Below are 27,518 nucleotides of genomic sequence, written 5' to 3'. Positions count from 1 at the left end.
AATGACGGCTATGGCCCCTTCCAGCCCTAGGACGCTCTGATTCTCGGAATTCTGTCCTTTCAGGTCGAAAACAACACTCGGGCATTTCACAAAAGCACCCAGCCCCCTGGCTACCCTTGGAACCACAGCCCGCTCCCCTGGAACCCGGACTGCACAGAGCTGGTCACATGAACTCGGGGCTGCCTTTGGTGTGACGGGTTTCTTAGATCCCTTTGTGAGCGCAGGTTTTGAAAGGGAACGACCCGGGTTCTGGGTTTGAGAGGAGCAGGGGGATCCGGCGGGAGGAAGGCTGTCGGAGCCAATCAAGCCGCCTCCAGACCCCTCCACGTCGCCGTGGCTGCGCGCTGGTGTTTCTGCTCTGCGCTCTCGCCTCTCGGTCTCGCCCTAGGGTGCCCGGGGAGGCGAGGACCCCAGGTGAGAGGCCAGGGGGCCCCGGAGGGCGGGAGGCCCGGGCGGTTCGGCCCGGGCTGCACGACGGGCTGGCCCGGGGCTCAGGGCGTGTCCGCCGCCGCCTGGCTGCTCGCTCGACACTGTTCGCTCCTACCGGCTGTAGATGGAGCTGTCTGGGTTCCTGCAGCCTCCGACGAGCCTCGGAGTGTTTCTCTTTAAACGGCCTGAGAGGGACATGCCTCCCAGGATGCAGTTTGTATCAACATGGCAGCTGCTGTGCAGCTCCCCTGCTGAAGAGGCGCCGGGACGGCAGCGCAGCTCGCAGCCGGGGCCGGGGCCGGAGCCGGGGGCGCAGCCGCGGCCGCAGAGGGGCCGCGCGCGGACCGGGGGCCGGTGCTGAGGGCCGGGGCCCAGCTCGCGGCCGGGGCGCAGCCTGCCGGGCCGCCCGCACCACCGCGCGCCCCGCTCCGACGCCGCCGCCGGGCTCGGCCGCTCCGTCCCCGCCCGCCCCGCGCGCCCCGAGCAGGCCGGGCCCGACGGCCGCGCGAGCCCGGGCGGGGAGGCAGGGCCGGGCCGGCGCGCCTGCGGACAGGCCGGGGGCCGGCCTGCGTGGGGCCGCGCGGCGGCGACTCCGGCCGGGCCGGACAGCGCAGGGCCATGGCCGAGGCGGCCCCGGCTCCGGTGAGGGCGGCCCGCGCTCGCACGGACGCGCGGACTCGGGGCCCGGGGGACGGCCTGCGCGGGCCCGGCCCGGCGGCCCGGCCTGGGGTCTCGGTAAGGCACGGGCACGCTGCGACGTTGGGGGTGGGGCGGGGGGTCCGCGCGCCCCTGAGCGGGGAGGGGCTGCGGGGTGGGAGCGGGCCGGCCGCCGGCCGCCGTCCGGGCGAGGCTGCGGGGCCGCCGGGCCTGGCAGGCACGCGGGCCGGCGGCGGGCGCCCGGGCGGCGCTCGCTCCCTGCGGAGCCTGCGCTGCGTCCGTCGGGGTTGTCGCCGCACGTTCTCCGCAGAGCCCGGCCCCGCCGAGCCCCCCGCGGCCGGAGCGCGGCGCTGACGCGGCTCTCCCCATTTTGCAGAGCCGGGACACTGAGGCGCAGACACCTGGCGGCGGCCCGCCCTGCCTGCCCCAAGGTCACGTAGCCAGCGAGCCGTGGCTCGGTGCCCGCGTCCCCAGAAATGCCTGCCCCCGGGGCTGCGGGCCTGGACGGGGAGGGGGCGGCGCTGGCGGCGGGCGACCTCCCCCGGGCTGGCGGCCCGGCCGTGCGCGCGATGGACGCGGCCCGTCGGGGGGAGGTGCCGGCCGGGAGGCCAGGCAGCGCCCAGCCGAGCGTCTCCACCGTGGGGAGCAGGTGACCCTCGGCTCGGGCGCCTCGGCCTCCCAGCCTCCGCGTCTGGAGGGCCCCCGGCCAGACTCCGGGTGTCCTGACGGATGGGGTCTGGGGAGCGAGCTCCCGAGGGTTTGGGGGCTGCTGTTCCCCTTCAGCAGGCCATTCTTAAAAAGCAGTCTGGAAATCTCCCCGCAGACCTGCTCTTTGAGATGCAGTCGCCGCGCAGGGGAGGAGGATGGCCGCGCGGGAGGCCGTCCCTCTGAGCCTCAGTTTCCTGTTGTGTGCAGGAAGGGGTCGGGATACGCGGCTTTCTAACGAGCCTCCCAGCTCTTGAAGAATGATTAAAAAAAAAAACAAAACTCTTGGGAAAATGAAATAACATGAAGATTTAAAAATGCTACCTCTGGGCTTAGGTCTGCAGGGCCCTGTATAATTCCGAGGGAACCACACCGGGTCACATGGGGAAATGGCACGGCTGTCTTTGTAAGTCAGATAGGTATGGTTATGTATTTTCCTGCTAATGTGGCGTGAATCCTGGAGATCCCGTCCACTTAGATGCATGGGGTAGGAAGGGAAGGTGAAATCTATGAAATATGGTTCAGAAGAATTCTAGCCCCTGCCCCCAGTAGTTTGAGAATGCAAGCTTATTAATCTTAGATATTGTATTTACAGCTCCATCGCTCTCTTTGGCCATTTCTTTCTGCTTTGGGTAAAATTAAGCCATTATGAAATTATAGCAAGGGGCTTTTATTTTGAGGTGGGGGAGGGGACGTGCTCCTGTGGCCCCTCACCTCTCTGCAGTCCTCCAGATCCGGAAATGGTGAGAGACAGTCTAATAATAGCAAAGAAATGGTATTTTCCTTTGGCTCTGATTAGACTGGTTGGTAAAGATGTCTTGGTCTGCTGTCTTTATTTACTGTACTGGAGCTTTTTTTTTTCATTGTTTCAGTTAAACCCCTGTATTACTCAGGGAGACTAACTTGGCCCCTGGGGAGATTTTCCCTTCTTCCTACTAGTTGTAGGCAAACACTCTAATCCCCCTGTGAGGATGGGGCCGTGATGTGCCTATTGTGCCGCATTATGCCACTTTCTCTGTGTCTGAGGCTGCGGTCCCAGAGGGCCGTCCAGTCTTGCCCTCACTTGTGAAGAGTGAAGAGTTGAGAGGTGGCTTAGCTGTGGGTGAGCCTTCAAGTTTGGGGGTCTGTGAACCCGGTGAAAGTGTTTGCGGAATTTCGTGTGTGTGCCCATGTGTATTTTTTCGGGGGGAGGATCCGTGACTTTCATTAGGCTTTCAAAGGGGGCCCTGACCCCAGCTTTAAATGGAAATGTCTTTGTGGGCTGGGCCTTCCACCTACCCCATGATAGGACCTCCCACAGGTCTTTGTTTAATCTTCAAGCTTGTGAATTTTAGAGGTAAAAAGGATTCAGAACACCAACCAGCTGCCTCAGTTGGCAGATGAGGCCCGGAGGCAACCTACAGTGTGGGCTGAGAGCCCGGGCTCGGGACCGCTGTGCGACCTTGGGCAAGTTACTGAGCCTCTCTAAGCCTCAGCGTCTTCATGTGCTAAGTGTGGATAATAATTCTAGGAGTCCCTGTTTCACAGGGTTTTGTGAGGATTAAATGAGATCGCCCTTTAAAATGCTTAGCACAGTTCATGGCACATAGTAAATGCCGAATAATTGTTAGCTGTTACCCAGCTAATTAGCTCTCACACCGGGTTAGCTGCAGAGCCATCGAATCATATGTCCTCAGAAACCTTTTTCCTGAACAAGGTCTTAAGTCTTCAGTCCTTGGCTTAAAAAGTGTGATGCAGTCTCAGTGAAGCCACCCATAAGTGAATGAATGAACCAATAAAAGAAAGAAGGCGATAGAAGATATAAGTAGATTTAGATGTCTTTGATAAATGAAAGAACTTCATTATTTACCCTAAGTTTTTTCATAATTCAACAATTCATGCTATTCATTCATTCAGCAAACATTTATTGAGTACATACTATATATCAGACTGGACACCATGGATCATTTTCAAAGGAAGAAAATGGGACTTTGAATTACTTTAAAGATCTCTTGTATATGACACACAGTAGTTGGCCATTCAGCAGATTCCTCAAAGGAAGATGACGAAGAAATGGACAAACATCATTATAAGAGGTTCTATTCAGTTCCAATAAAGATGTTGATTGTCAGGATAGGTAAATACAGAGCTGGGCACTCTGAAGACCTTGGGTTCACCTCCCTGATGACACAGAAGTTCTCTCCATGTGGACGTGGCAAGGTGGGGAGCAGGAGAAAGTGACTAATTGAAATCCCAAAAGGAATCAATCTTTATTTTGGTTCTAGCCCCCACCAGTCTTGACACAAGTCCCCAAACTGGCTGATTTCAGCTCTGCTTCCAGCCCTTCCAGGCCTCCTTTCTGCCTCATTCCCCACCTCACGAACCTTAGAGGGGAACCCAGACCGCCAGAGTACACCTGCCACAATGAACCATCTGCCTGGTGACCTAGGGTCCCGTAGGAGTGGCTCAATTGCCATGTCTGTGCCTGTCTCTGTCTTTCTTCCCTCTCTGCTTAGAACAGAAGCCGGCCCAGAAGCCCATTCAGCCTCTCCAGTAGGGGCTGGGTCCATGGAACAGGTCTCACGGTCAAACTATACCATATAAACTCTTGGCAGAAATTTTATTGATAAGTCAACAATTCAGCTTTTATCAAAGTCTGGGGAACTTAAGGTAACTGTGTGTCCTCACTGTTGAGCAAAGTGAGGGAAAGAACATGGCACCATAAGTGCCTGACAGTACAGGCAGAAGCCATGGGGCCGGAGGTCAAGTTCACCTTCCAAGTAAGTCAGTTGACAGCACCGGCCCCCGCTAGTGATCGCCTCCCACCTGCTAGAAGTCTTGGGATAGTAACAGTGTCTGGCATTGACAAGATTCTGCTCTGTTGTTTTTCAGAGTTTTATTTTATTTAATGCTCAGACAACTCAGAGGTAGCAGGTGTATCAGATACTATTATCTGCATTTTGTGGATGAGGACACTGGGAACAGAGAGGTCGAATAACTGGGCCAGGGTGACACAGGCAGCAGTCAGTATAGACAGGCCTGAGAGCCAGGCGTTCTAATTCAAGGCCAGTACCCTTTCTCCTCTACCACTCTCCTGATAATATGATACCTGTGAGATGTAGTTGTGAAAAAGGAGATGGCGCTATAAAAAGCCAAAGGTGGCGTAACCATCTTTTATTTGTTGTTAGTAATGGTTTTATAATTGATGTCTAAATCGGTGCTGGGGTCCCAAGCAGAGATTCATGTCCGTGGACATATCATATTGCTGCCAAACCTGAAGCCCTTTTAATGGGGGTGCTTATCGTTGGGATTTCTTTTGCAGCTGGAGACTCTGGCCTTCAATCCTGTCCTTTCTTTCCTTGAACACAGGTCCAGCAGCTGGACATGGAGACCCAACGCTCATCACCTCTGTCATTTCCCAACGTTCTGCAAGAAGAAACCCCACGTCAGGCCCCTGCTGGACTTCCCCGAGAAGCTCTGTTCCAGTCCCGTGTTCTTCCCCCCAAAGAAACTCCTTCCTTGTCTCCTACCGTTCCCCGGCAAGGCTCCCTACCCCAGACTCCCAAGCAAGAGACCTCTGGCCGGATGCCTCATATTCTCCAGAAAGGACCCTCACTCCTGTATCCTGCCACTTCTGAGCAAGAGACTCATCTCCAGGGCCCCTTGACTTCCCAAGAAGAGACCCAGTATCCACCCCCAGCCGCTGCTGAACCGGAAGTCTCACTTCTTTCCCACTCCACCCACCATCAGGAAGCCCCACTCCACTCCCCTGAAGTTCCTGAGAAAGACCCCCTGAGACTTTCCCCCACAGTTCCCGAGACCGACATGGACCCCCTCCTCCAGAGCCCAGTTTCCCAAAAGGACACCCCCTTCCAGATCTCTTCTGCAGCCCAGAAGGACACACCACTCCCGACGGCAGAGATCACCCGCTTGGCCGTGTGGGCTGCCGTCCAAGCGGTAGAGAGGAAACTGGAGGCCCAGGCCATGCGGCTCCTGACCCTGGAGGGCCGGACGGGGACAAATGAGAAAAAGATAGCTGACTGTGAGAAGACGGCTGTGGAGTTTGCGAACCATCTGGAGAGCAAGTGGGTTGTGCTGGGGACCCTGCTGCAGGAGTACGGGCTGCTGCAGAGGCGGCTGGAGAACATGGAGAACCTGCTGAAAAACAGAAATTTCTGGATCCTGCGGCTGCCCCCAGGCAGCAATGGAGAAGTTCCCAAGGTAAACCCATCCCAACTGGGGCTTCCCAAGGGGTGACCTGAATTGGACTGTGTTTTAGGAATTTAATATAAAAGAAGGGGAAAGCGATGGTTAAGAAGGAAAAAAATAATGAAACCTATTTGCCAACATCACTTCACTGAAAACAGGACGCACCTGTTCTAAGAAATCAAATGATTTCTCTGTTGATGAAAGCATAGGTTAATAAATGAGAGAAACATCCTAACAATCAGGGATTGACAATTGAGAAGGGCGTTCAGTCCGTGATGTCTGAGAGGATAAGAAGGCAAAGCGAAGGCCCAGTGATGGAGCTGTGTCGAGGCTTCAGTCAGTGTCCAGTGAGTGTGAATTAGTGGTCCACCATAGGAGTGGAGGGAGAACTCAGCGAAATGTTGGGGGGCTCTGTCCTGCTCACCGTTTTGATCAGTTGACTTATAAATCATGTCAATGCCAGCGAAAAAGTGATTTCAAGAGGTATCCTAAAAAACTAGAGAACGGTTAGGTTTTAATATTTCGCAGAAGTTCTGCAAGAATTTGAATGTGGATTGGACTTCTTTCTATTCTTTTGCGCTACTGCCCCTTTTGACAGCCTTATGTAGGGAAAAAACTTGGACTGTGTTCTCTAGGCCAGCTCTTCTCCGATTTTATTGTGTACATGCATTACCTGGGCATCTTACTAAATGCAGAATCCGATTTAGTGGGTCTAGAGTGAGGCCTGAGAGTCTGCATTTCTAGCAAGTTCCCCGGTGGTGCCGTTGCTGCTGGTCTGCACACCATGCTTTACAGCAGCCAGGATTATCCTTTAAAGAGGAAAAGGACCAGACAAGACAAGGCCCTTACTCTCTGGGGCCAGGACAGTGGCTGAAGCCAGGCCCGTTTTCTAGAGAGGTCCTTGGGAAAAACCCACATCTGTGCCCGTGGGCCTTTCCCACTCTGGTCCTAGGAAGAGGTGTTCGAGCCCGGGCAAGGGAGTCGGAGCCATTCGTTGCCTTGGGATTCAGCAGCCGAGGGCCTGTGACTGCCTTCCAGTTGGTCCGAGCTGAGCTTGTTGTGTGGTTTCAGGTCCCTGTCACGTTCGATGACGTCGCCGTCCATTTCTCGGAGCAGGAGTGGGGAAACCTGTCTGAGTGGCAGAAGGAGCTGTACAAGAACGTGATGAGGGGCAACTACGAGTCTCTGGTTTCCATGGGTAAGGAAAGGCTTCACTCGCCGGGGGCTTCCTTGGCATCAGCTGGAGGGTCGTTTGGACCCTCTGGGAGTTCTGAACTCCAGTACTACCAATAATCCATACCAAGGACAACTGAATTTTAGAGAGCACGACAAATTAGAACAAATTAGAACAGACGCTGCCGTGTACCCACGTATGTCAGCACAGATCAGGACGCCGCACCAGAGGAGCTGCCGGGGCAGCGGGCGAGGACAGACTTAGACATCAGTGGTCTGTCACCTTTATGTTATCTTCCCCATGGCCCCTACATGTTTATCTTAAAATTAGTTTGTTTAGCAAACTCTTAGTAAGCAGGTGTGAGGTGCTTTATGAGAATCACCTCATGTAATCCGCACTCCCCTCCCGTGAGGGAGCTGGGACAGGTGTCTGCGCTCCTGTTCTACCATTCAGGTGACTGGACACTGTCATTGAGGGAGGGCTTACGTGCCCCGGGTTCTCATCCCCATTGTGCAGAGAGGAGGCTGTGACCCAGGGAGGTTAAACGCTCATCCTAGGTCCACACCAAGAAGTCACAATTTCGCTGAGATGTCCTTTATCCCAAAGTCTGTGGATTCTTGTTTTCATTAATAAGAATATTTAAGGATGAAACTCTGGGAAAATATACTTTAGTTTTTCATGTATCCTTTTGTCTGATATGAGGGACTCTTTGGGCACACAAAAAGTTTAGAAAAACATTAAATATGCTGTTGCCTAGAAACTTTGATTCTTACTCAAATTGTTGATTTTATACACATATACTTCCCTGATAGGATAACTTTTCTTTTTAATTCTTTTTTTTTCCTCTGTTCTTTAAGTATATACATAATTGTGAAAATTCAACAATTTAGGTTTACATAATAAAGAGCAATCCCCACCTTCCCACCAGTATCACCCACCAGAGGTAACCACCATGAACCCTTTGGCCTGTATTTTCTCTTATCTTTTTTTGTGCACGTGCAAACATATGCATGATGCGTGCAGTCACGCACATGCAGTTTGTGGTGTGCACAAACAGGATCGTTCACTTATTTTCCCTAACCGTAGGCCACAGGCAGCTTTCCACGTCAGCACACGTAGGCCTGCTCAGAAAGCTGCAGTATTCCATCTGAACCACTGGGCAGTTGACTTTTCTGCTGTCGATGAGCAGCAGCTTGATTCTGTCTTGCCATTGTTGCAGAGTGTTGTGATAAACATCTCTGTGTATTTGTGCACTTACGTGAGTATTTCAGTAGGACAGATTCCAAGAACTGGGTTTGTCCAGTAAAGAGGTTTCACATTTACAATATCGCGGCCACTGCTCCGGCACCCTCCAGAAGGCTGAGCCTGTACGTGTTTATGCAGCAGTGCGTGGCAGTGCCATTTCTCCACACCCTGGCCTGAACTGATTTTCTTCTGTTCTAAATATTTGTCTTTTCTGATGGGTGAAAATGACCCCTCATTGTTTTACTAGGTGTTTCTTTGATGATTAGTGAGCTTGGGCATCTTTTCCTGTGTTTACTGGCCATTTGCATTTCTTCTAGAAATTACCTATTCATATCTTTGCTTTTTTATTTTTTACTAATTGTAGAGGCTCTTTATATATAATTATGATATTAACTCTTTGCCTTTATATTTGACAAATAGGTGTCTGTGTGTGTATAATATTTCCTCCAAGTTTCTTCAGCTTTTAACTGTATTTCCAAAGAAGTTTTTTAAACTTCTTTTAATGTAAGGAAATCTGTCAGTGTTTTGTTTTATGGCCTCTAGATTTTATCAGGATTAGTTTTCTACTCTATAAGATTTCAAATACCTTGTGCCTTTGTCATCAAAAACCTGAGCAGGCATTGGCCACATATGAGCAGCAAGAGCCACAGATGACGGAAGGGCCAGTTTCTCTTAGTGGGCGGGCAGCACCCCACTGCTTGGTCCCGCATGGGAAGACATGGTGCACATGGTAACACACACACACACACACACACACACACATACACACATACATACAGTGGGCCCTAAGGAAAGGGCTGGAAACTTGGCCCATTTCTTTTTGAACATTGCCGGCGGTGGGTAGGGCAGATGCCCTCTGTCACATTCGCAAAGGTGACATCTTTGCAGCATCCAGTGCATCCTCACTCATCGTATATCTTCTTTCTTTCCTTTTGCCCAGACTATGCAATTTCCAAACCGGACCTCATGTCACAGATGGAGCGCGGGGAGAGGCCGACCATGCAGGAGCAAGAGGACTCCGAGGAGGGCGAGGCGCCTGCAGATCCCAGTGCTGGTGAGTGGCTGCCGGCTGGCCCAGAGCTCTGCCTTCTAGATCTTTCAGCACTCAGGAGGCCCAACATGGGGCATTACAATCCCAAGTAGACCCTGGAGGGATATGTAAGCAAGCTGTGTGCAGGAAGGAGGCTTGCAGGTGCTAGGACGTGATGGCCAGTGGCCCAACTGGCTGATAAATAGGAATGCCGTTGGGTTCGTTGTCTTAGGGAGTTACTGACATGACTGAGTGTCACCTTGCTCTTTGCAGGAAGGAAAAGAGCTGAAAGGAAGGCGGTCACTTGTCAGGGCGCTTGTGCCTGTGCATCCTGGAGCTCCCCAAGAAGGGCCATGTCCCTGGTCCTCCAGTAGGTCAGTGGAAGGATAGGGACAGAGGGACTTCGCCTGAAACGTCCTACAACGTGCAGGACAGTGTCTAGACGAGGCGCTTAGATGGAAGCAGCAGAGAGGCGCCAGGTGGGGCTGGCCGTGTGGCTCAAGTGTAGACTCTGACGTCGGGCCGCCTGCAGTTGAATCCTGGCTGTTCTTACTAGCAGTGTGATGTTAGTTACTCAGCCTTTTTGGAGGCCTAGTTTTCTCACCTATAAAGTGGGACTGGCACTCATATCTAGGGCCTGGCGTGGTGACTGGCCTGTGGCAGTAGCCCAGCAAACATCAGCTGTTGTCGTCTATGGCTATATTGGTAGCCTGCACATTTCGCAGTGGGTGCTTTCAGGGTGTGTAGCTTGTTTTCGGAGCTCCTGCTTTGGAATTGCCTTTGGACTTGCATCACTTACCTTGAAGGTCTTCAGTGGAAGCAGATCCGTGTCCTTTGGAGCCAAACATCATTGGTGACCATGTCTTTTAAAAAAGGAGGATGATGTAGCAGGAGAATTCATGAGGCCAACAGCTGGGTCTTGTTATAAAGTAATGTCATTGATAGTGGGACCTATAAACTGGCTCCAAAGAGGAGGTCCAGAAACAAGCAACGTGAACCCCATGGACTAGGAGTGAGGGTAACTTACGGAAGAGACAGAACTCTGTGGGAAACTAAGTGCTGGCCTGTTTCAGAGAAAGCCAGTATCATTACTTTCTAGAGATTTAAATCGAGGGGGAAGGCCGATCCTGAATTCATTCTGGAAGACAAAAAAGGTGTACTTAAAAGTAGATGAGAATGGAGGCTTGGGGACAAAGTGTGGCATGTGGCAGAGTCATCTTTTGCTTGGAGGAAAATAAGTCTGTATCTGAAAGGTTTGAGTGGCCACATCCAAAAACAAGGGTCAAGTGGGAATAAAGAGATTCAGAGTAGAAGGAATAGGAAAGAAGGCTTGGGAGACAAAGAATGAGAATAAGGGAGAGGCGATTTGTGGCAAAAATCCTGAAATCCAGTCTGATGGCCCTGTTGGGTCTTGTGGTCCAGGGGCTGCTCTTCTAGCATCTTCTTAGAAGGGCTGGGATGAGAGTAGTGATCCCCGTCCTTTGTCGACTTGTTCACATCCTCATCACAGATGGGCCTCCCAGAGTGGGGCCAGAGTCAAAAGCAAATAACCCCAACCCACTCTGCCCGGGGCTGGGGTGGTTCTGGCACACGCACGTCCACAGCCTGAGCTTCTGTGGGAAGTGGCAGCTTCAAAGAGGCTGCCTTGTATGCCTGGAATGTGCCATTTGTTCCACCAACCGTCTCCAACCACTTGGAGCCTGGACTGGACAGAGGACAGGAGAGGACATGGGACTCATTGCTCTGTGGGGCTGGCCTTCAACCCGCACCTGCGTGGGGAACCAAAGGCCCTGGCCTCTGGGTTGCAGAGTTGTCCTGGGAAGCTGCAGCTATCAGAGCCCCGAGCACACCAATGGTAACCTGTCTGTTCACATGTGCTCTCCCTTAGAAGGGCAGCCACAAAACCAGCCCTGGGCCAGACCCAACAGTGTGATACCAAAGGGGAAAAGTCTAGAAAATTGAGAATGTTTATAGTTCTAGATACACCAAACATGACAGTGTTATGAACTGGCTAAGTAATTCATTCAATAAACTATTATTCATCGTTTGGATCCCTAAGGGCGAGGAGATCCAAAGATGATTGAGATATTGACCCTGCTCTCCAAATCCTCAGAGCAGGGCTCCCGTTCATGGCCCTATAAGGGAGAAGCCAGGTACTATTTTCACCAAACAGATTAGCAGAAGGGAAGACAAACAAACCAGAAGACATGGCTGAAATCCAGCTTCTCATACATTGTACGTAGTTTCAGTCTTTCTATAAAGCAATTAGATATTGTCCAGTCTTAAAATATGTTTTAAATATTTAAAATGTTCATATACTTAATAGTTTCCTGAAAGTCTCTAAAATGGAAAAGAATCCAAAATATGTATTAAGATGTACAAATATTACGTTCCATTATGATAGATTGTTAAAAGACACTAAAATCATACTTATGAAGGGCTTTGGTAGCATACGTTTCACTTGTATGTTTACTATTTAGTTCATCAAATATTTTTTGCAGCAGGTACTGTGTCAAGAGACTGATGTTAACAACCAAAACACTGCACGTAGATAAAATAGAGTCACCGACTGTGATAGTGCTGTGAAGACAGGCGTCCAGGCTACGAGACAGGCAGCAGGGAGGACCTGTCGAGGTTGGGAGATCAGAAAAGGCCTCTTTGAGGAAGTGGGAGTTTGAGTGGAAACCTAAAGAACAAGGAGGAGTTCCATTTACTCCACAGAGAACTCGCCGCGGGGGAAAGACTGGAAGCCAGGAGACCAGCTGGAGGCTGGTCTCGTGGTCCAGGTAGGAGACCTTGGCGTAGCCCAGGGAGCGAAGTGGATGTTCACAAGATATGTTTTGTCAGTAGACTAGAAAGGACTTCACGATCGTGCATGCTGAATTTGAGGGAAAGGGAGGTACAAAGGTGACTCCCCATCTGTGACTTGAGTGAGAGGGTAGATGGGGGACAACAGGAGGTTCCGGTCTGGAGAAGCAACAAGAACACATTAGGTTTGAGATCCCATGAGACATAAAGGAGAAAGTGTTAAGAAAGCAGCTGAATGAAGGAGTCTGGAGTTCGAAAAAGAGATCTGAGGGCTGGCCTAATGGCGTAGTGGTTAAGTGTGTGTGCTTCGTTTTGGTGGCCCGGGGTTCACAGGTTCGGACCTATACAACGCTCATCAAGCCATGCTGTGGCAGCATCCCACGTATAAACTGGAGGAAGATTGGCACAGATGTCAGCTCAGGGCCAATCTTCCTCACAAAAAAAAAAAAAAATGATAGATCTGTGCTAGAGACAGACATGTGGGCATTCGTAGCCTAGACTGGATTACCTTCCCAGTCTGTGGAAGAAGAGGAGAGAGGACAGGCCATGCCCTTGGGAGCCCTGACTTTTAGAGCAGATTGGGGATCTGGGATATGTTGGTCTGGGTGGGGCCCAGGCATTAGTATTTTTTAAAAAGCTTCCAAGGTGACTCTCATGTGCAGCCAAGGTTGAAGACCTTGTAGGATTTGGAAAAGGGAGGAACCAGAGGAATCAAAGGAAACAGAAGGAGTGGCCAGAAAGGTAGCAAGAAATTAGGATAGCGCATTGTTGGGTGTTTCAAGAGAAGAGTGTTTCCAGAAGGAGGGAGTGTGGTCAACAGTGTTGAATTCTAGAGTGTGGTTTAGTAGGATGGAGACTGAAAAGTGTCCCTGGGATTTGCAAATTGGCAACATCAGTGACCTTAGCAAGAGAAACGTTGGTGGCATGGTAGGAGAGGCGTCCCACATACAAAGTAGAGGAAGACCGGCACAGATGTTAGCTCAGGGCCAGTCTTCCTCAAGCAAAAAAAGAGGAGGATTGGCAACGGATGATAGCTCAGGGCGAATCTTCCTCACACACACACACAACACACACACACACAAAAGATGGCAGATTGGACATGTGTTTACTCCTACCTCCCAAAATCCTTCTAAAACAGGAATGAAGGGACTTTTTAAAAGAATGGACAAGGAGATAGCAACAAAATTTTGGAAGCCTGAAAGCAAATGGCTGGGCAATTACTGATGTAGAAAGCTGAATCCAAAACTGGCACTGGGGGAAGCTGAGAAGAAACCCAGTTTGCCCTCCACTGCCACCTCTGCTCGAGGCTCGGGAGCTGGCAATACTGGGACTCCAGGTGTACCTGGAAATGGGGTAAAGGCGAGGCTAAACCGAGGGCGGGTGGAACATCTTCTACCGAGGCATTTGAACACTACACTTCCCCCTCCGTTACCTGCCCGTCCCTGCAGCTGCTGTCGGCCTCTCCCCTCGCTGGCTGATGACCAGCGTTACTCTCCGGAGGGGATGAACAGGGAGATCTCTGACGTGGGCTCAGGCACAGCTGAGGGTGGGGCACCACGTTGAAAAGAAGGGCATAAGTGAAGTATGACATACACGTGTTGAGATTTCCAGCCTTCTTCCCTAAGCTGGCTCCCAAAATGACGTGACACCCATGATTAAACCCTCAGGGCAGGACATTGGAAGAGTTTTATCTGGAGACTTTTGGGACCAGCCCAAGAGATTTCCCAGTGAAATGACCCAGCCAAATCATCCTACTGGGAAACCATGTCAGCGAGCATGACCTGAATGCACCCGACTTTCAATTGTCTCTTGAGTGTTCCACTTTTAAATAAAAATGGACAATCAAGAACCAAGACATCTAGGTAGAACCTCTAATATACAGAGACCAAAGGAAAAACAAACACACACAAATTTCGAGGAAACAGAGACCAACCATGTAGAGAGGGAAAAAGTATGTTTAAGTGTATATGTGTGTGTGTGTGTGTGTGTGTGTATAAACCTTGGATAAAAGAACTGAATGCATCCATGACATAAAAGTGTAATGCTTATTTTTTTAAAAAAAGAATAGAAACTCTTGAATTAAAAACATAATAATCAAATTAAAAACTCAGCAGCAGTGTTAGAAGATGAAGTTGAGCACACACCCCAGAAAATAAAGCAAAAAGACAAAAAATAAAATAGGGAAAGAATAAGAAAAGTAAAGAATGGAAGTCCAATGTCCATGTAATAGGAATATCAGACACAAAGAACAGCAAAAACAGGAAGGGGAGCATTAGCAATGAAATAATTCAGGAAACATTGCCAGCACTGAAAGACGTGGCTTTCCAGATTGAAAGAGCCGCTCAGCTGCCCGGAGCGATGGATGAAAATGGACACACACCTTAGACATTTCAACAAGAAATTCCAGAGCCTCTGAGGACCAAGGAGATCCTACAGGCTTCCAGAGAGGAAAAACATGTTCATACAAAGGAACAAGAATTAGAATGGCTTTGGACTTTCCAACAATATTAGAAGCCACGAGACAGTACAACAATGCCTTTAACATTCTTTAAATTTTAAAAATGGAAAATATTTTCCAGCCACTCTAAAATATGGTATCTAGCCAGACTATTCTAATGAAATATAAGAGTGAAATGGAGACATTTTGAGATATTCCAGGTCACGCAGGCACCCTTTCTCAGGCTGGCGTGGGGGTGGGGGGTGCTTTGCCAAAATGAGGAAATAAATCCAGAAAGAGGTGTTAGGAGCTCCAACACAAGAGAGGTGATGGGAATCCTCAGGTGGGGATCCCAAGAAGACAGCTGTGCCCTGGAGGCAACCAGTCCAGACTGGAGCACGTCAGAAGGTTCCAGAAAATTTTTCTTCAAATAGATGAAATTGAGAAATACCCAATATGTTTAAAAGTTTTGAGAGAGTTACAGAGCAGGGTTGTGGGGAAAGCCTGGAGCTGAGTTAATGATAATTAATAGTAAGCTAAGCAAAAGAAAAATTGTTAGCTCCAGGGGAAGCAAAAAGGTTTACAGGCACAGAAAAGTGCTTATAGTATACTACATGGTTCAATTTTAAATAACATTTACATAATCTAATAATGGAACCACCCAACATTGATCCAACCAGAATTACAAACTAAATTGAAAGCATCAGGGATTTGGAAGAGTTGGAGATGGCTGGGGAGGGATGGTCCGTCTCCAGCTCTTGGAAGTCAAGAGAAAACGCTTAAAATTGAAAACTCAAGGAGTTGCAACGTAAGGCTGTTACTCAGAGCTATGAAGGTAAATGACAAAAGACTCAGCTAGAAGAATTGAAAGTGATTGCCTCTGGGGAGCAGGAAATAGGAATTGTGAAGGAGCGCTTTTTAAAAACCATTCAACTCTCTGGCCTATGTGCATGTATAGCTTTTAAAAAAAGAAAAATTAATATACCAAACATTTAAAAACTAACAGAAAGTGCAGCCTTGGAAAGCCAGTGTCAACCATCATTTCTTTCCTTGAGCTGGTAGAGAAAGTTCATGTGGCAACACTGGTTTTTACTTTCCAATAAAACTCCAAAGTTTCAGGGCTGGCCCCGTGGCACAGCAGTTAAGTTCGCACGTTCAGCTTCTCGGCGGCCCAGGGTTCACCAGTTCAGATCCCAGGTGCGGACATGGCACCGAGGGGCAAAAAAGCCATGCTGTGGTAGGCATCCCACATATAAAGTAGTGGAAGATGGGCATGGATATTAGCTCAGGGCCAGTCTTCCTCAGCAAAAAGAGGAGGATTGGCAGTAGTTAGCTCAGGGCTAATCTTCCTCAAAAAAAAAAAACAGCAAAAACTCTAAAGTTTCATCAATGTAATTCAAAAAGAAAAAATGCTGAGAGTGAAAGTCCTACTTAGTTCTCTCTCAAGAGTCAACAGTTTATTCCTTCCAATTTATGTGCATATCGTTCCACACACACGCACACACATATGGCCTTAATTATATAAGTAATCCATAAATACATTCTCATCTTAAAAAAATCAAACAATATAGAATTACATTGTTTGGCAACTTTTTTCAATAATGTTTCCTTGACATCTTTACATGTCAGAACATATAAATGTATCTTGTTCTTTTTCATAGCCAACTATAGTATTCTGTGTATTGATTTCATAATTTATTTAAATAATTTCCCCATGGTGTACATTTAAAGTGCTCCCAAGTTGCAGTGCTTCCTTAAAGATCCTTTATAAATAAATCTTTGTGCACTTGTCTGAAATGTTAAGAAGTGGATTTTCTGGGTCAAATGATATACCCATTTAAAAATTTATTATATATTAGCAAATGCCCTTCAAAACAATTGTGCCAATTTATACACGTTCATCTATATGTGAGACTACCTGTTTCCCACTCTTGTGCCAGTAGTAGGTTTATTTATCTTTTAATTATTTGTGCCAGTGGTGGGTAGAAAAGACAGTATATTGATGTTTTCATTTGACTTTCTGTAAGAGTGATATTGAGCATATTTTCATATCTTCATGATGACCAGTATGTCTGATTTTGTGAATTATCTTTTGCCCGTTGTTCTTTTGGATTATTCATCCTTTTATTATTGATTTTTAAAAGCTTTCTATATATTAAGGATATTAGCTCTTGTGTGTCATATATATGTGAATATGTTTCCTAATTTATGGTTTACCTTTGTATATGGTGTGTGTGTGTGTGTGTGTGTGTGTGGTGTAGCTATTTTAAATTTGTATGTGTTCAAATTTATCAATTTGAAGTTTCTGTGTATTCAGATTTACTGATAATTTTCTTTATGGTATCTGGGTTTCATATCAAGTATAGAAATACTTGCTCAGCCCATATTAGTGTTTATTCATAAACACTATGATCATAGGCTTTGGGCCTGTGAGCTTTTCAAAAACCTATACAAATTTTTGAAAACTGAAAAAAAATTTTTTTGCTCCAGAAAACAAAAAGAAAATTGCAAAATGTAATAATCAAATGTTTAACTGTCTACAAATATAACATTACAGTTGTGCATATATGACAGTGGTCCCATAAGATTAGTACCATAGAGCCTAGGTGCGGTAGCATATAGGCTTGTATAAGTGCATTCTACGATGTTCGCACAACAATGAAATCACCTAACGATGCTTTTCTCAGAAGGCATCCCCATCGTTAAGCAAGGTGTGGCCATATATCAGCTTCACAATTATTAAATTTAGTGTTTGCAAACATTTAATATGTTTAAAACCAATTTATAGGACAGATATTTCCCATTTCACAAGAGGTCTTATGAAGAAATGTGATCGCAGAGATTGAAAACCAATCACAAATTAAATTTATTGCCAAATAATGTCAAGGTAAAGCTACAAAAATTCTTTCCAAAAAATTTACAGCAAAAAAACCATAGTTCATATGGGTTGAGCACATTGACTGTTTGTGGCCTCAGAAGGAATATCTAAGTCCCAGAGCTCTAGGCATGGCCTGTTCCTTAGGTCAAAGTTGTAAAAGAAGGGAAAAAGCTGTGCTTCTTTCTAATACTAGTATGATTTCATGATTTATGTCTAAATTTTTGATTCATCGGTAATTTATTTTGCTGTGACCTATGTGAAGATAGCTATTATTTTCTTCTTCTAGCCAGGAAGCCAGTTGTCTCCACTCCGTTTATGTAAAACTTTTCCCCATTGGTTTGAAATGCTGCCTTTGGTCATAAACTGTATTCTCTCAGTGTATATGTCTTTGATTTTTTTTTTTTTTTTTTTTTTTTTGCTGAGGAAGATTAGGCATGAGCTAACATCTGTGCCAATCTTCCTTTATTTTTTGTGTATGTATGTGGGTCACTGCCACAGCATGGCAGCCAATGAGTGGTGTAGGTCCACGCCCAGGAACCAAACCCAGGCCACTGAAGCAGAGCATGCCGAACTTAACCACTAGGCCTCAGGACTGGCCCCTGATTAATTTTTTAAATGGAAGAGCAAATTACTGTTTATAAATGCAGTGTGGTTGTCAATACTCTTTCAGAAGTTGTTTGGGGTGGGAAGCCTTATAGGTGGGAAACAGCTGGCTTTCCTACTGTAACAGATGGGGAGAGGGGGCGTGAAAATGTGTAAATACCACTTTTGGAGGGAAAAAGGATTAAATGCCACAGAGGAGCAGAGAAGTGCTTGGGGTTCAGAGAGGGGCCCGACTGCGTTCAGCTGAGAGCACTGGGAGACGAGTGGTGGAGGGCGTCTTGGAGTCCGGGCAGGTGTTAGAAGGCAGTGTCTTCAGGCTAGGGTCCCATGCCCTTGACGGTACAAGGAGACTTTCCAAGAGGGACACACATAGATGGCTTTGAAGGCTCAGTGTCCAGGTCCTTCGTCCATCTGTTCTCCTTCAGAAAACTCATCAGCAAGCACCCAGCACGTGCAGTCCCTGTCACCCTGGGCCGCATCCCCGACATCTCCCACTCACAGGCCCCTCCCGCCCTTCCCTCCCTTATTACGGAGCACTTCTCTGAAGAGCAGAAGCCCTGTGGGGCACAGACAGACAGTCCAGAAGTTTGGGGTGCACGACCAGAAGTGCATCGCGCTGGGGCCTGATGGCGGATTCTTTTGCAAGTTAGATCGTTTGCACTACTTTGCTCTCAACAAAATTGAAAGAGAACCTAATTAAGTTGTCAGCTAATAGGTCATTAAAAACAATTTTTGGTGATACGTTAAGCATGTGCTTTCGTAGCATTCTAATTCAGAAGGCGTTCAGAGAATCGAGCGATGATTCCCGAACAAAGCGCCTGCCAGCCCATCTACCTATCTGTGTAAACGAGCTTCCCCACTGACTGTATTTATAAAGTGAAAAATAGGGATACAGTGGATTGTGGGAGTCTGTCTCATTCAAGGAATAAGAATTTTTCATTCTCAGATATGTGAACTAATTGGGGAAAAAAATCCCTATCCATCAAGTTTTTTGTTTTCTATCTTGAACAATTGTTTCTCATTCTACAGTAATAATAACTAAGGATAACTTAAGCCAGGAAAAAAATTAACACTTAGAGCCTTGTGGTTATTAGAAATGAAAGCAAAATTAATCCTTCTAATTTATATACATGTTTTTATGGCAGAGTGGTAGATGAGGTGATCAGTAAAAGGCTTCTAAGCATAAAAATATGTTCTATTAGGAGAAAATTCTGTGGGCAAAGTGGGAATGGAAATAGAAGTTCAAGGTGAAAAGGAATGATGTAAAACTTTCAACTATCAAAGAAAAACTTGAGTATTTTTTTAAGTGAATAATGGTGGGTTTAAAATTGCTAGGGTTCTTAGGTTCCGTTGGTGACATTAAAAGGTGATGGAAGAGTTTATTTTAAAATATCAATATTTACAATACTCCAGAAATTACATCTTTTGCAGTTATTGAAGCATTTTATATGTTTATTCAGAAAGGTGCAAAGGGGTACACGGTTTTAAAAAATTATTTTAGGGAGCAGGCAAGCAAAACATGTTAAGGAGTCTGAAGTCAGAAAGATATTTTTCTGATGCTGGAGTCATGGTCGTGTCTGTGGATCTGGTGCAAAGTCTCGGATTGAAGGTAGAGGAGAAAAGAGGCACAACTGATGGAGCAAAGTTCCAGGGAGAAGCATGGGCAGCGCTAAGGAAGCAAGGAGAGCATTGCGGAGAGAAGAGGACTGAGGAGGGACACTGCTCTTCCTGAGGTTGGAGAGAAGGGCGGGGTCAAGGTGGTGACCTTGAGCTGGAGCAGGAGGCTGTCCGGGATGTGAGTGCAGATGACTTCTTTTTTTTTTTTTAAGATGGAGACATCTTTGGAGACTCAGTTCTGAGGCAAAGTAGCCACCGTCTGCATTTAAGGCTGTGGGGAATGCAAGCTGGGAACACTGGAGCTGCTCTATATTCTGTCTACTCCCAAACGGCTTAGGTTGGCTAATCAGAGAGGATTTAAAGGGTAACCAAGCATCAGTTTTAGGTCATAGGGCATAAGTTGCTAGCATCATTGGTTGGTCTGCTTTCTCTGCAATGTGGTCCACCTTAGCTTGAGAATGACGAGTGGATGTGGCGGAAGAACACAGAGGGGGCATCGTGAGGGCAGGGACAGTCAGCTTTGTTTACTGGTTTCCTAGTTTCTTCACTTTTTTCCACGGGCTTTACCACCTTCTACCATACCATAGAATTTATTAATTATGTCGATTGCCTTGTGTAAGACGGATGAGGGCGGGAATGCTGTGTGTTCACTGATGTATCCCAAGCCCCTGGAGCATCGCGTGGCAAATGGTTGGTGCTCAATACTGTCTGTTAGTGAGTAAATGTTCAGTGAATGAATGAATATGCTTATGCATTAGACTTCTATAATTTCCTTAATTAACAGTGACTTTCAACCTGTATGAAGGTTTGTGCTGGCACAGCTCTACCATATGGAATAAAATAAAGTTGAAACCCCTACCTCACACCATACACAAAATAAAAATAAATTCCAGGTGGAGTAAAACCTAAATGTAAATAATGAAACAATAAAAACCTTGGAGTAAAATCTAGGAGACCAGATAAACCATCTAGGACCAGAGGAGACCCTCTTAACCAAGATAAAAAACCAGAAGCCATAAAAAGAAAGAGGGGCACATTTGAGAATATGGAAACTTTAAGAAAGTTGTGTGGTAAAAGTTAACACAAAGTCAACAGACAAATAATAGATTTGGGGGAAATATTTGAAATGCCAATAAGAGAAAATGGGTTATTTTTAATACAGGAATCAAAGGACTCTTACCAGTTGACAAGAACAGAACACAGTTCACACAGAATCAGCTCCAAAAGGCCAAAAAATGAAAGAAACAATATTCAGATTCCCCTGGTCAGGGAAGTGAAATTAAAGCATCAGTAAGTTATCACTTTACCCCCATTTGACTGAGGAAAATTAAGAAGAGCAGCAGTGTCTGTTGCTGGCAGGGATGTGGGGAAAAGGTGCAGGGCTGGCAGAAACACGAATTGTCATAGCCTGGTTGAAAATGACATCTATCAGAATTAAAAATACAGACACCTTTGGACTCTGCAGTCCCACTGCTCGCACTCTCATAGAAATAAAACCACTATTTTGTAGTTAGAGATATAAATAAACAAATGTTTATTGCAGCATTGTTCACCACGGCAAAGGACTGGGAACGTGGAGCGCGTGTTCTTCTACAGGGGACGCTGGACACATTGCAGTGTAGTCCTCACCGTGCGACGTGTGCAGCTTTTAAAAGGAAGGCCTGAGCCCTGTAGAAATGGGTTTGAAGTGATCACTACAAGATATTTGAGTGAGAAAAGGAACATAGAGGACTATGTATAAGGCAATTTTGTTTTTTTAAAACCAATAATGGCCAGGAAATAAACACACATAAATGTAAATGTGTTATAATAAATAACTACATAAGCATGGAGAAAAATACTAGGTTAGTTATAGGAGTTACTTGGGAAGGTCATATCTGTGAAATGGGAAGTGAGGGGAAAGGGAAGGCAAGTTAAAAGGAAAAAAAATAATGCACTAAAACCCAAAAATGTGTGTTATAATCCCATTTATGTAAAATGGTGCCTAAGTGTGTAATGGCATTTGAAGTTAACCTACAGACCTACAGGCAAGTTAAAAAAAATGTCAGGGCAGCGTGGATAATGGGATGCTGTTTAAAGACAAACCAAGCTCCTATTGTACGTGTACGCAGCTTATAGATGTGGGCAAGAGGGGCTGGGGGTATCTGTGGTCTGTTGGTGTTGGGCTGTGGGGGGCGCCCTGAAAGGGTTGTGTGGGAGGAGATGATTAGGTTTTTCTTTATTCAACTTGATTCTGGGGTCGGGAGACAGAAACTGTTGACTTTGGCTGGCCTAACCTGGGAAAGGGAATTAGCATCACTTTTTAAAATAAACCCTGATAACACTATTTAAAAATTTGAGGGCATCAGGGAAAACAACCTTTGGATCTATTTTAAGTTTACTCCAGTTTGCACTGGTGTGCAAGCCTGCAGAATGTCCAGAAAATTCTATGTCTACTCAACGCCAGCTCAGTATTCTATTTCTTCAGGGTCTCTAAAATAAGAGTTTGAAATGTAAATCCTAGAGCAGGTGGAATAAACATGTTCTGAGTTCTTCTGTCCTCCTCCCCCACCCCTCCCGCCTTCTCTCAGCACACGATGGGATTGTGATTAAGATTGAGGTGCAGACCAACGATGAGGGCTCCGAAAGTTTGGAGACGCCGGAGCCCCTGATGGGACAGGTGGAAGAACATGGCTTTCAGGACTCAGAGCTGGGTGATCCGTGTGGAGAACAGCCAGACCTGGACATGCAGGAACAGGAAAATACGCTGGAGGAGTCCACAGAAGGCTCCAGCGAGTTCAGCGAGCTCAAACAGATGCTGGTGCAGCAGAGCAACTGCACAGGTCAGTGGGGTTGGGGAGGAGCTGGTAGGCCTGCAGGCGGGCCCCTGCCTGTGGCAAAGCTGTGGTTTCCTTCAGAGAGGGAGCTTGACGTGATGGGTGGAAAGGCTGAGGGAACCTCGAGCATGGCCTCAGGGGCGGCTCTCCTGCCTCAGGATTCATAAGAATCTGTCTCTGGGCTAGGAAAGCAGGGATCACAGCCAAAGACTAGGTCAGAGGAGGGCCCGAAGGGATCTCAAAGAGCATCTCTCCAACCCCTCCTGCCGGCAGAGAAGGGCAAATAAATTGCGCTGGTCACAGCATAGTGGCAATGCTGGAACTTCAGTGTCCTGATGCGTCCTTGACTGTTCTGTGTCACACTAGAAGCCCAGCTGCCTCAGAGATTTCAACCCTTGCAGAGAGCATTTTTTTTAAATGACCAACTGTACTGTTTTTTCTAGTAGAATCGAGGTATCACTTTTGTTTAATTATAAAACCTCAAAGTCACCATTCTGCACACTCTTGCTCCCCGTGAGTACAAGGGGAACAATAAGGAAGTGGGCTCGCAGCAGCCTGATCCCAGGACATCCTTTGTGGTTGATTTTCTGATGCTGAACCACCCTTGCAGTCCTGGGGAAAGCCCTACCTGGCCATCCGGGGATATCTTTCAAACACGCTATTAGACAGAATAGTGAGCTACTGTTGTAGTCAGGTCACAGCCAGTTCATAAGTGAAATGAACCTGCACTTTCCTTACATCGACCTCATCTAGTTTTGAAACGAGATTATACTAGACTTATCAAATGAGCTGGCAAGCTTTCGCTCTTTTTTCTATATTCTTTAAATAACGTATAAGATAGGAATTAAGTGTGTCCCTTGAAAATTTGGTAGAACTCACTTGGGTTTTGCATTTTGTTTGGCTGTTTTGTTTATGTGCAAAAGAGTCATTAACCATCTTATCAATTTATATATTGTTTATATTTAGAAATGTATCTACATCCATTTTGTTTAGGTTTTTAAAAATAGGTTGATTTAAAAATTTTTTCATTTTATGTGTAGATAATTCCTTTGCAGTTTGCCTTTTTGCACTTAATGATAAAATATCATGGACATCCTTGGTCAAAAGATATGGATCTAACTTCTTATTTTTAAATAACTGCATGACTTCAGGATGTCAGAAGTCTTTTATACCAAGTTGTCTTTCATAAGAGAATAGTGAAAGACACAAGGCAAATTGTGAATATATGCTAAAGTGGGAGCTTCATAATATAAATTTGAGATTACCCTTTGAGCATTTCCCCTTAATTCTAATAGAACCTTAGAAAATTACTAAATAGTACTTTGTGGAATTTTGAGCTCTGAATTTTAGGGCCAGATATTTCATTAAGAAAAAATTTTGATGCTCAAGGAGGGTTTAAATCTGCTAGGGCCCATATTTCCTTCTGTCTGGAATAAACAATCCTTATTTTCAGCATAAACACCAGGGCAACTAGTTACCAACCTCTGCAGCCGCTTCCTCCTTCCTATCTTTTGAGCATCATGTTCCAAGGATGTTCTGGGTCACTTCCTGCCGAGCATCCTAACAGTGCCGAGGCAGCATTGTCTTCTGAGCGCCCTGGGCTGGGACTTGCCAGCCCTGTGTTCTGATGTTAACACTGCCATTTCTGGGTTCAGAGGAGCAGCAGAGAGTGCTGTGGCCCAGCGGTCACTAACGAACTACAAGACCTTGGCCGGGTCACAAACACTGCCAGCTTCAGCTGCCCCGTCAGCTGAGGGAATAGACTACTAGATGCTGCAAGCTCTGAAAAGGATTATAACACTAGTTACTTTTTTGGAAACACCACTTGATATCTGTGGGCTTGGATGTCCCACATCTGTGAAATGGGGATAATTCTTGCTTGACTTATCCTATAAGATACCGTGAAGATGAAAAGAGAACAGGTGTGAACTCCTTTAGAAAAAGTTCTCATTTGTTTGCTTTTAAGAACTCCACAAATGCAGACTATTATTGTGTCCTGCATCCCACAGGTGGGCTCAGAAGAGCGACTTTCTCATGTCACACAGTCAGTGACTAACAATAGAGCTCCCCAGTTAGCAGGATGAAGCACTTGGGAAAATTCAAACAGGAGTCGGAGGCGACTCCTTTCCTCTAGGACTTACCTTCTCGGGGCCACTTTAGAACCCGGCATCTTTTAGGTCCTGAAGCGCCAGGCTAGAGGCTGGAAGGCCTGGGAGGAGGACATCCATCAGTTGGGGTGTTCACAGAACACTTACCGTGTGCGTGTCACCGCACACCAGAGCTTGTGGGAAAGGCAGAGGAAACCCCCAGCGCAAGGTTGGTGGAGTCTGTGCGGGTGAGCCGCAGCAGAAGGCTGTGGGCTCCGGGAGGTTGAGTTCTACAGGTGGGGATGGTCAAGGGAGGTTGGAGGGAGAAGACAGCATTGAGGCTGGGTGTGAAACGATGGGCACGATTTGAGAGAGAAGGGCGAGCAAAGGCAGCTGAAGAGAAATCTCCACAGAAGTTCAGGAAGAGGGGACTCTGGAATGGAAAAGGTGGAGAGCTTGATGAGACCCTTTCCATACGGGTGGTAGAGACCCAACCTTTAGGTACCTTAAATGACCAAAGGAGTGTTTATGGGCTCAGCTCATTGGGAGGTAGGTCCACGAGGACGCCAGCGTCAGGCACCCAGGTCCCGCGGGGAGGGCTCTGCGGGCTGGGCTGCTGGTCCCTGCTGACTCCTGCCCGCTTGGTTAGCAAGCAGCTCGGGGAAGTGGACACAAGCAGTGCCAGCTTCCCGTCACAAAGAAGCAGTCTTCCCTGCTTCCTCCGCGTAGAATTCCAAGAGAGGGCTCCGACTGGCCCGTTTTAGGTCTGGGCTCATCCCTGAACCGACTCCCTGACCAGCCCGGGTTACACATGCAAGCGCTTGGAGGGGAAAGGAGTGTTTTCCCAGAAGAAGGAATTGGGGCTGGCAATGTTAACGCGGTGTTTGTTGCTGAGGATGAAGCCGTGCTTACCTACGTGCAGGTTAGGGGCGCTAGGCAACAGCTGACATCTTCTCTCTCTCTCTCTCCCGACCTTGGCCAGAGGGGATCGTGATCAAAACAGAGGAACAGGAGGAGGAGGAGGAAGAGGAGGAGGAGGATGAGCTGCCGCAGCACTTGCAGTCCCTCGGGCAGCTGTCCGGGAGGTACGAGGCCAGTATATACCAGACCCCGCTGCCGGGGGAGCTGTCCCCCGAAGGCGAGGAGAGCCCCCCGCCCCTGCAGCTGGGAAACCCGGCCGTGAAGCGGCTGGCGCCCCCGTCCCACGGCGAGCGGCACCTGAGCGAGAACCGGGGCTCGTCGGGCCAGCAGCAGCGGAACCGCCGCGGCGAGCGGCCCTTCACCTGCATGGAGTGCGGCAAGAGCTTCCGGCTGAAGATCAACCTCATCATCCACCAGCGCAACCACATCAAGGAGGGGCCCTACGAGTGCGCCGAGTGCGAGATCAGCTTCCGGCACAAGCAGCAGCTCACGCTGCACCAGCGCATCCACCGCGTCCGCGGCGGCTACGCGTCGCCCGAGCGCGGACCCGGCTTCGCCCCCAAGCACGCGCTCAAGCCGCGCCCCAAGTCCCCCAGCTCGGGCAGCGGCGGCGGCGGTCCCAAGCCCTACAAGTGCCCCGAGTGCGACAGCAGCTTCAGCCACAAGTCGAGCCTCACCAAGCACCAGATCACGCACACGGGCGAGCGGCCCTACACGTGCCCCGAGTGCAAGAAGAGCTTCCGCCTGCACATCAGCCTGGTGATCCACCAGCGCGTGCACGCGGGCAAGCACGAGGTCTCCTTCATCTGCAGCCTGTGCGGCAAGAGCTTCAGCCGCCCGTCGCACCTGCTGCGCCACCAGCGGACTCACACGGGCGAGCGGCCCTTCAAGTGCCCCGAGTGCGAGAAGAGCTTCAGCGAGAAGTCCAAGCTCACCAACCACTGCCGCGTGCACTCGCGCGAGCGCCCGCACGCCTGCCCCGAGTGCGGCAAGAGCTTCATCCGCAAGCACCACCTGCTGGAGCACCGACGCATCCACACGGGCGAGCGGCCCTACCACTGCGCCGAGTGCGGCAAGCGCTTCACGCAGAAGCACCACCTGCTGGAGCACCAGCGCGCGCACACGGGCGAGCGGCCCTACCCCTGCACGCACTGCGCCAAGTGCTTCCGCTACAAGCAGTCGCTCAAGTACCACCTGCGGACCCACACGGGCGAGTGAGCGCGCCCCGCCGCCGCCCGGCCAGCTGCGCAGCCAGGAGCGTGGCTGAGCCCGCCCCCGGGACGCTTGCTGGCCGCCGTGAGGCCCGAGCCCAGCGGGCGGGGGCGGGGCGCCCCCCAGCCCCTTTGCTGTGAGCCCCCCCTCTCCTTTCGTCCCTCCTCCCAAGGACACGGGGGTAGTGAGACCAGGTCGCTTGCTGCCGTGTTTACCCGGGGCTCCAGGGGGGAGAGCGCGGACCTGGGGAACCCCTTCGGGCTGTTAATTTCCTTGACAATAAAATGGATGAAACCAATCAGCACGGGGGGAGTGATTTGGCCGCCGGCCACACGGAGGGGCGGTGCAGAGCCACTTAGTTGGGGATAGAACTTTCTAATGACCTTTTGGATACTGTGGTTCTATTTGATAATAATAGAGTAATTTTTAAAAGAGCGTTTCCTGTTTGCCGTTTTTGTTTGGTTTTGAAGGGGATGGGTTGAGAAGGTGACCAAGGGACATGTGCCTAGTGTCAGTGGACAGGTTCTGTTGAGTTCCTTTTATGTGCTCATATCCTGTGTTGGGTGGTGAGGGGGACCCAGATCCCACCGACTATAAAATTGAAAGGAGAGACGGAACTGAAGAGCTTCAAATAGTGAATGCGTCCTGGCTGCAGACCCTCGCGCGTGGCCCGGCGTCCCGAGGACAGTGGGACTTCAGGGGGGAGGCAGG

General features: G+C 48.4%; 1 protein-coding gene across 2 annotated transcripts; it reads left to right on the top strand.

Annotated features, from left to right (window-relative positions):
- The first annotated feature begins 216 nt into the window (after window positions 1–216).
- On the top strand, window positions 217–27,242 carry ZNF777 (zinc finger protein 777). 2 transcript variants are annotated; one of them, XM_014739264.3, is made up of 6 exons: window positions 217–414; window positions 5,140–5,991; window positions 7,051–7,177; window positions 9,339–9,452; window positions 22,342–22,593; window positions 25,657–27,242. In XM_014739264.3, exons 2-6 carry the CDS (start codon window positions 5,155–5,157, stop codon window positions 26,811–26,813), a joined length of 2,487 nt encoding a protein of 828 aa, XP_014594750.2. In that variant the 5' UTR covers window positions 217–414; window positions 5,140–5,154; the 3' UTR covers window positions 26,814–27,242. The 2 variants fall into 2 exon arrangements, with proteins under 2 accessions (XP_014594750.2, XP_023495681.1); XM_023639913.2 differs by lacking the exon at window positions 217–414 and adding an exon at window positions 719–1,164.
- The last annotated feature ends 276 nt before the right edge of the window (window positions 27,243–27,518 follow it).

Source organism: Equus caballus, chromosome 4 (assembly GCF_041296265.1).
Source record: "Equus caballus isolate H_3958 breed thoroughbred chromosome 4, TB-T2T, whole genome shotgun sequence".
Classification (NCBI taxonomy): Eukaryota; Metazoa; Chordata; class Mammalia; order Perissodactyla; family Equidae; genus Equus; species Equus caballus.
The sequence above is the reverse complement of the archived record's forward strand: the minus strand, read 5'-3'. Positions and strand labels throughout refer to the sequence as shown.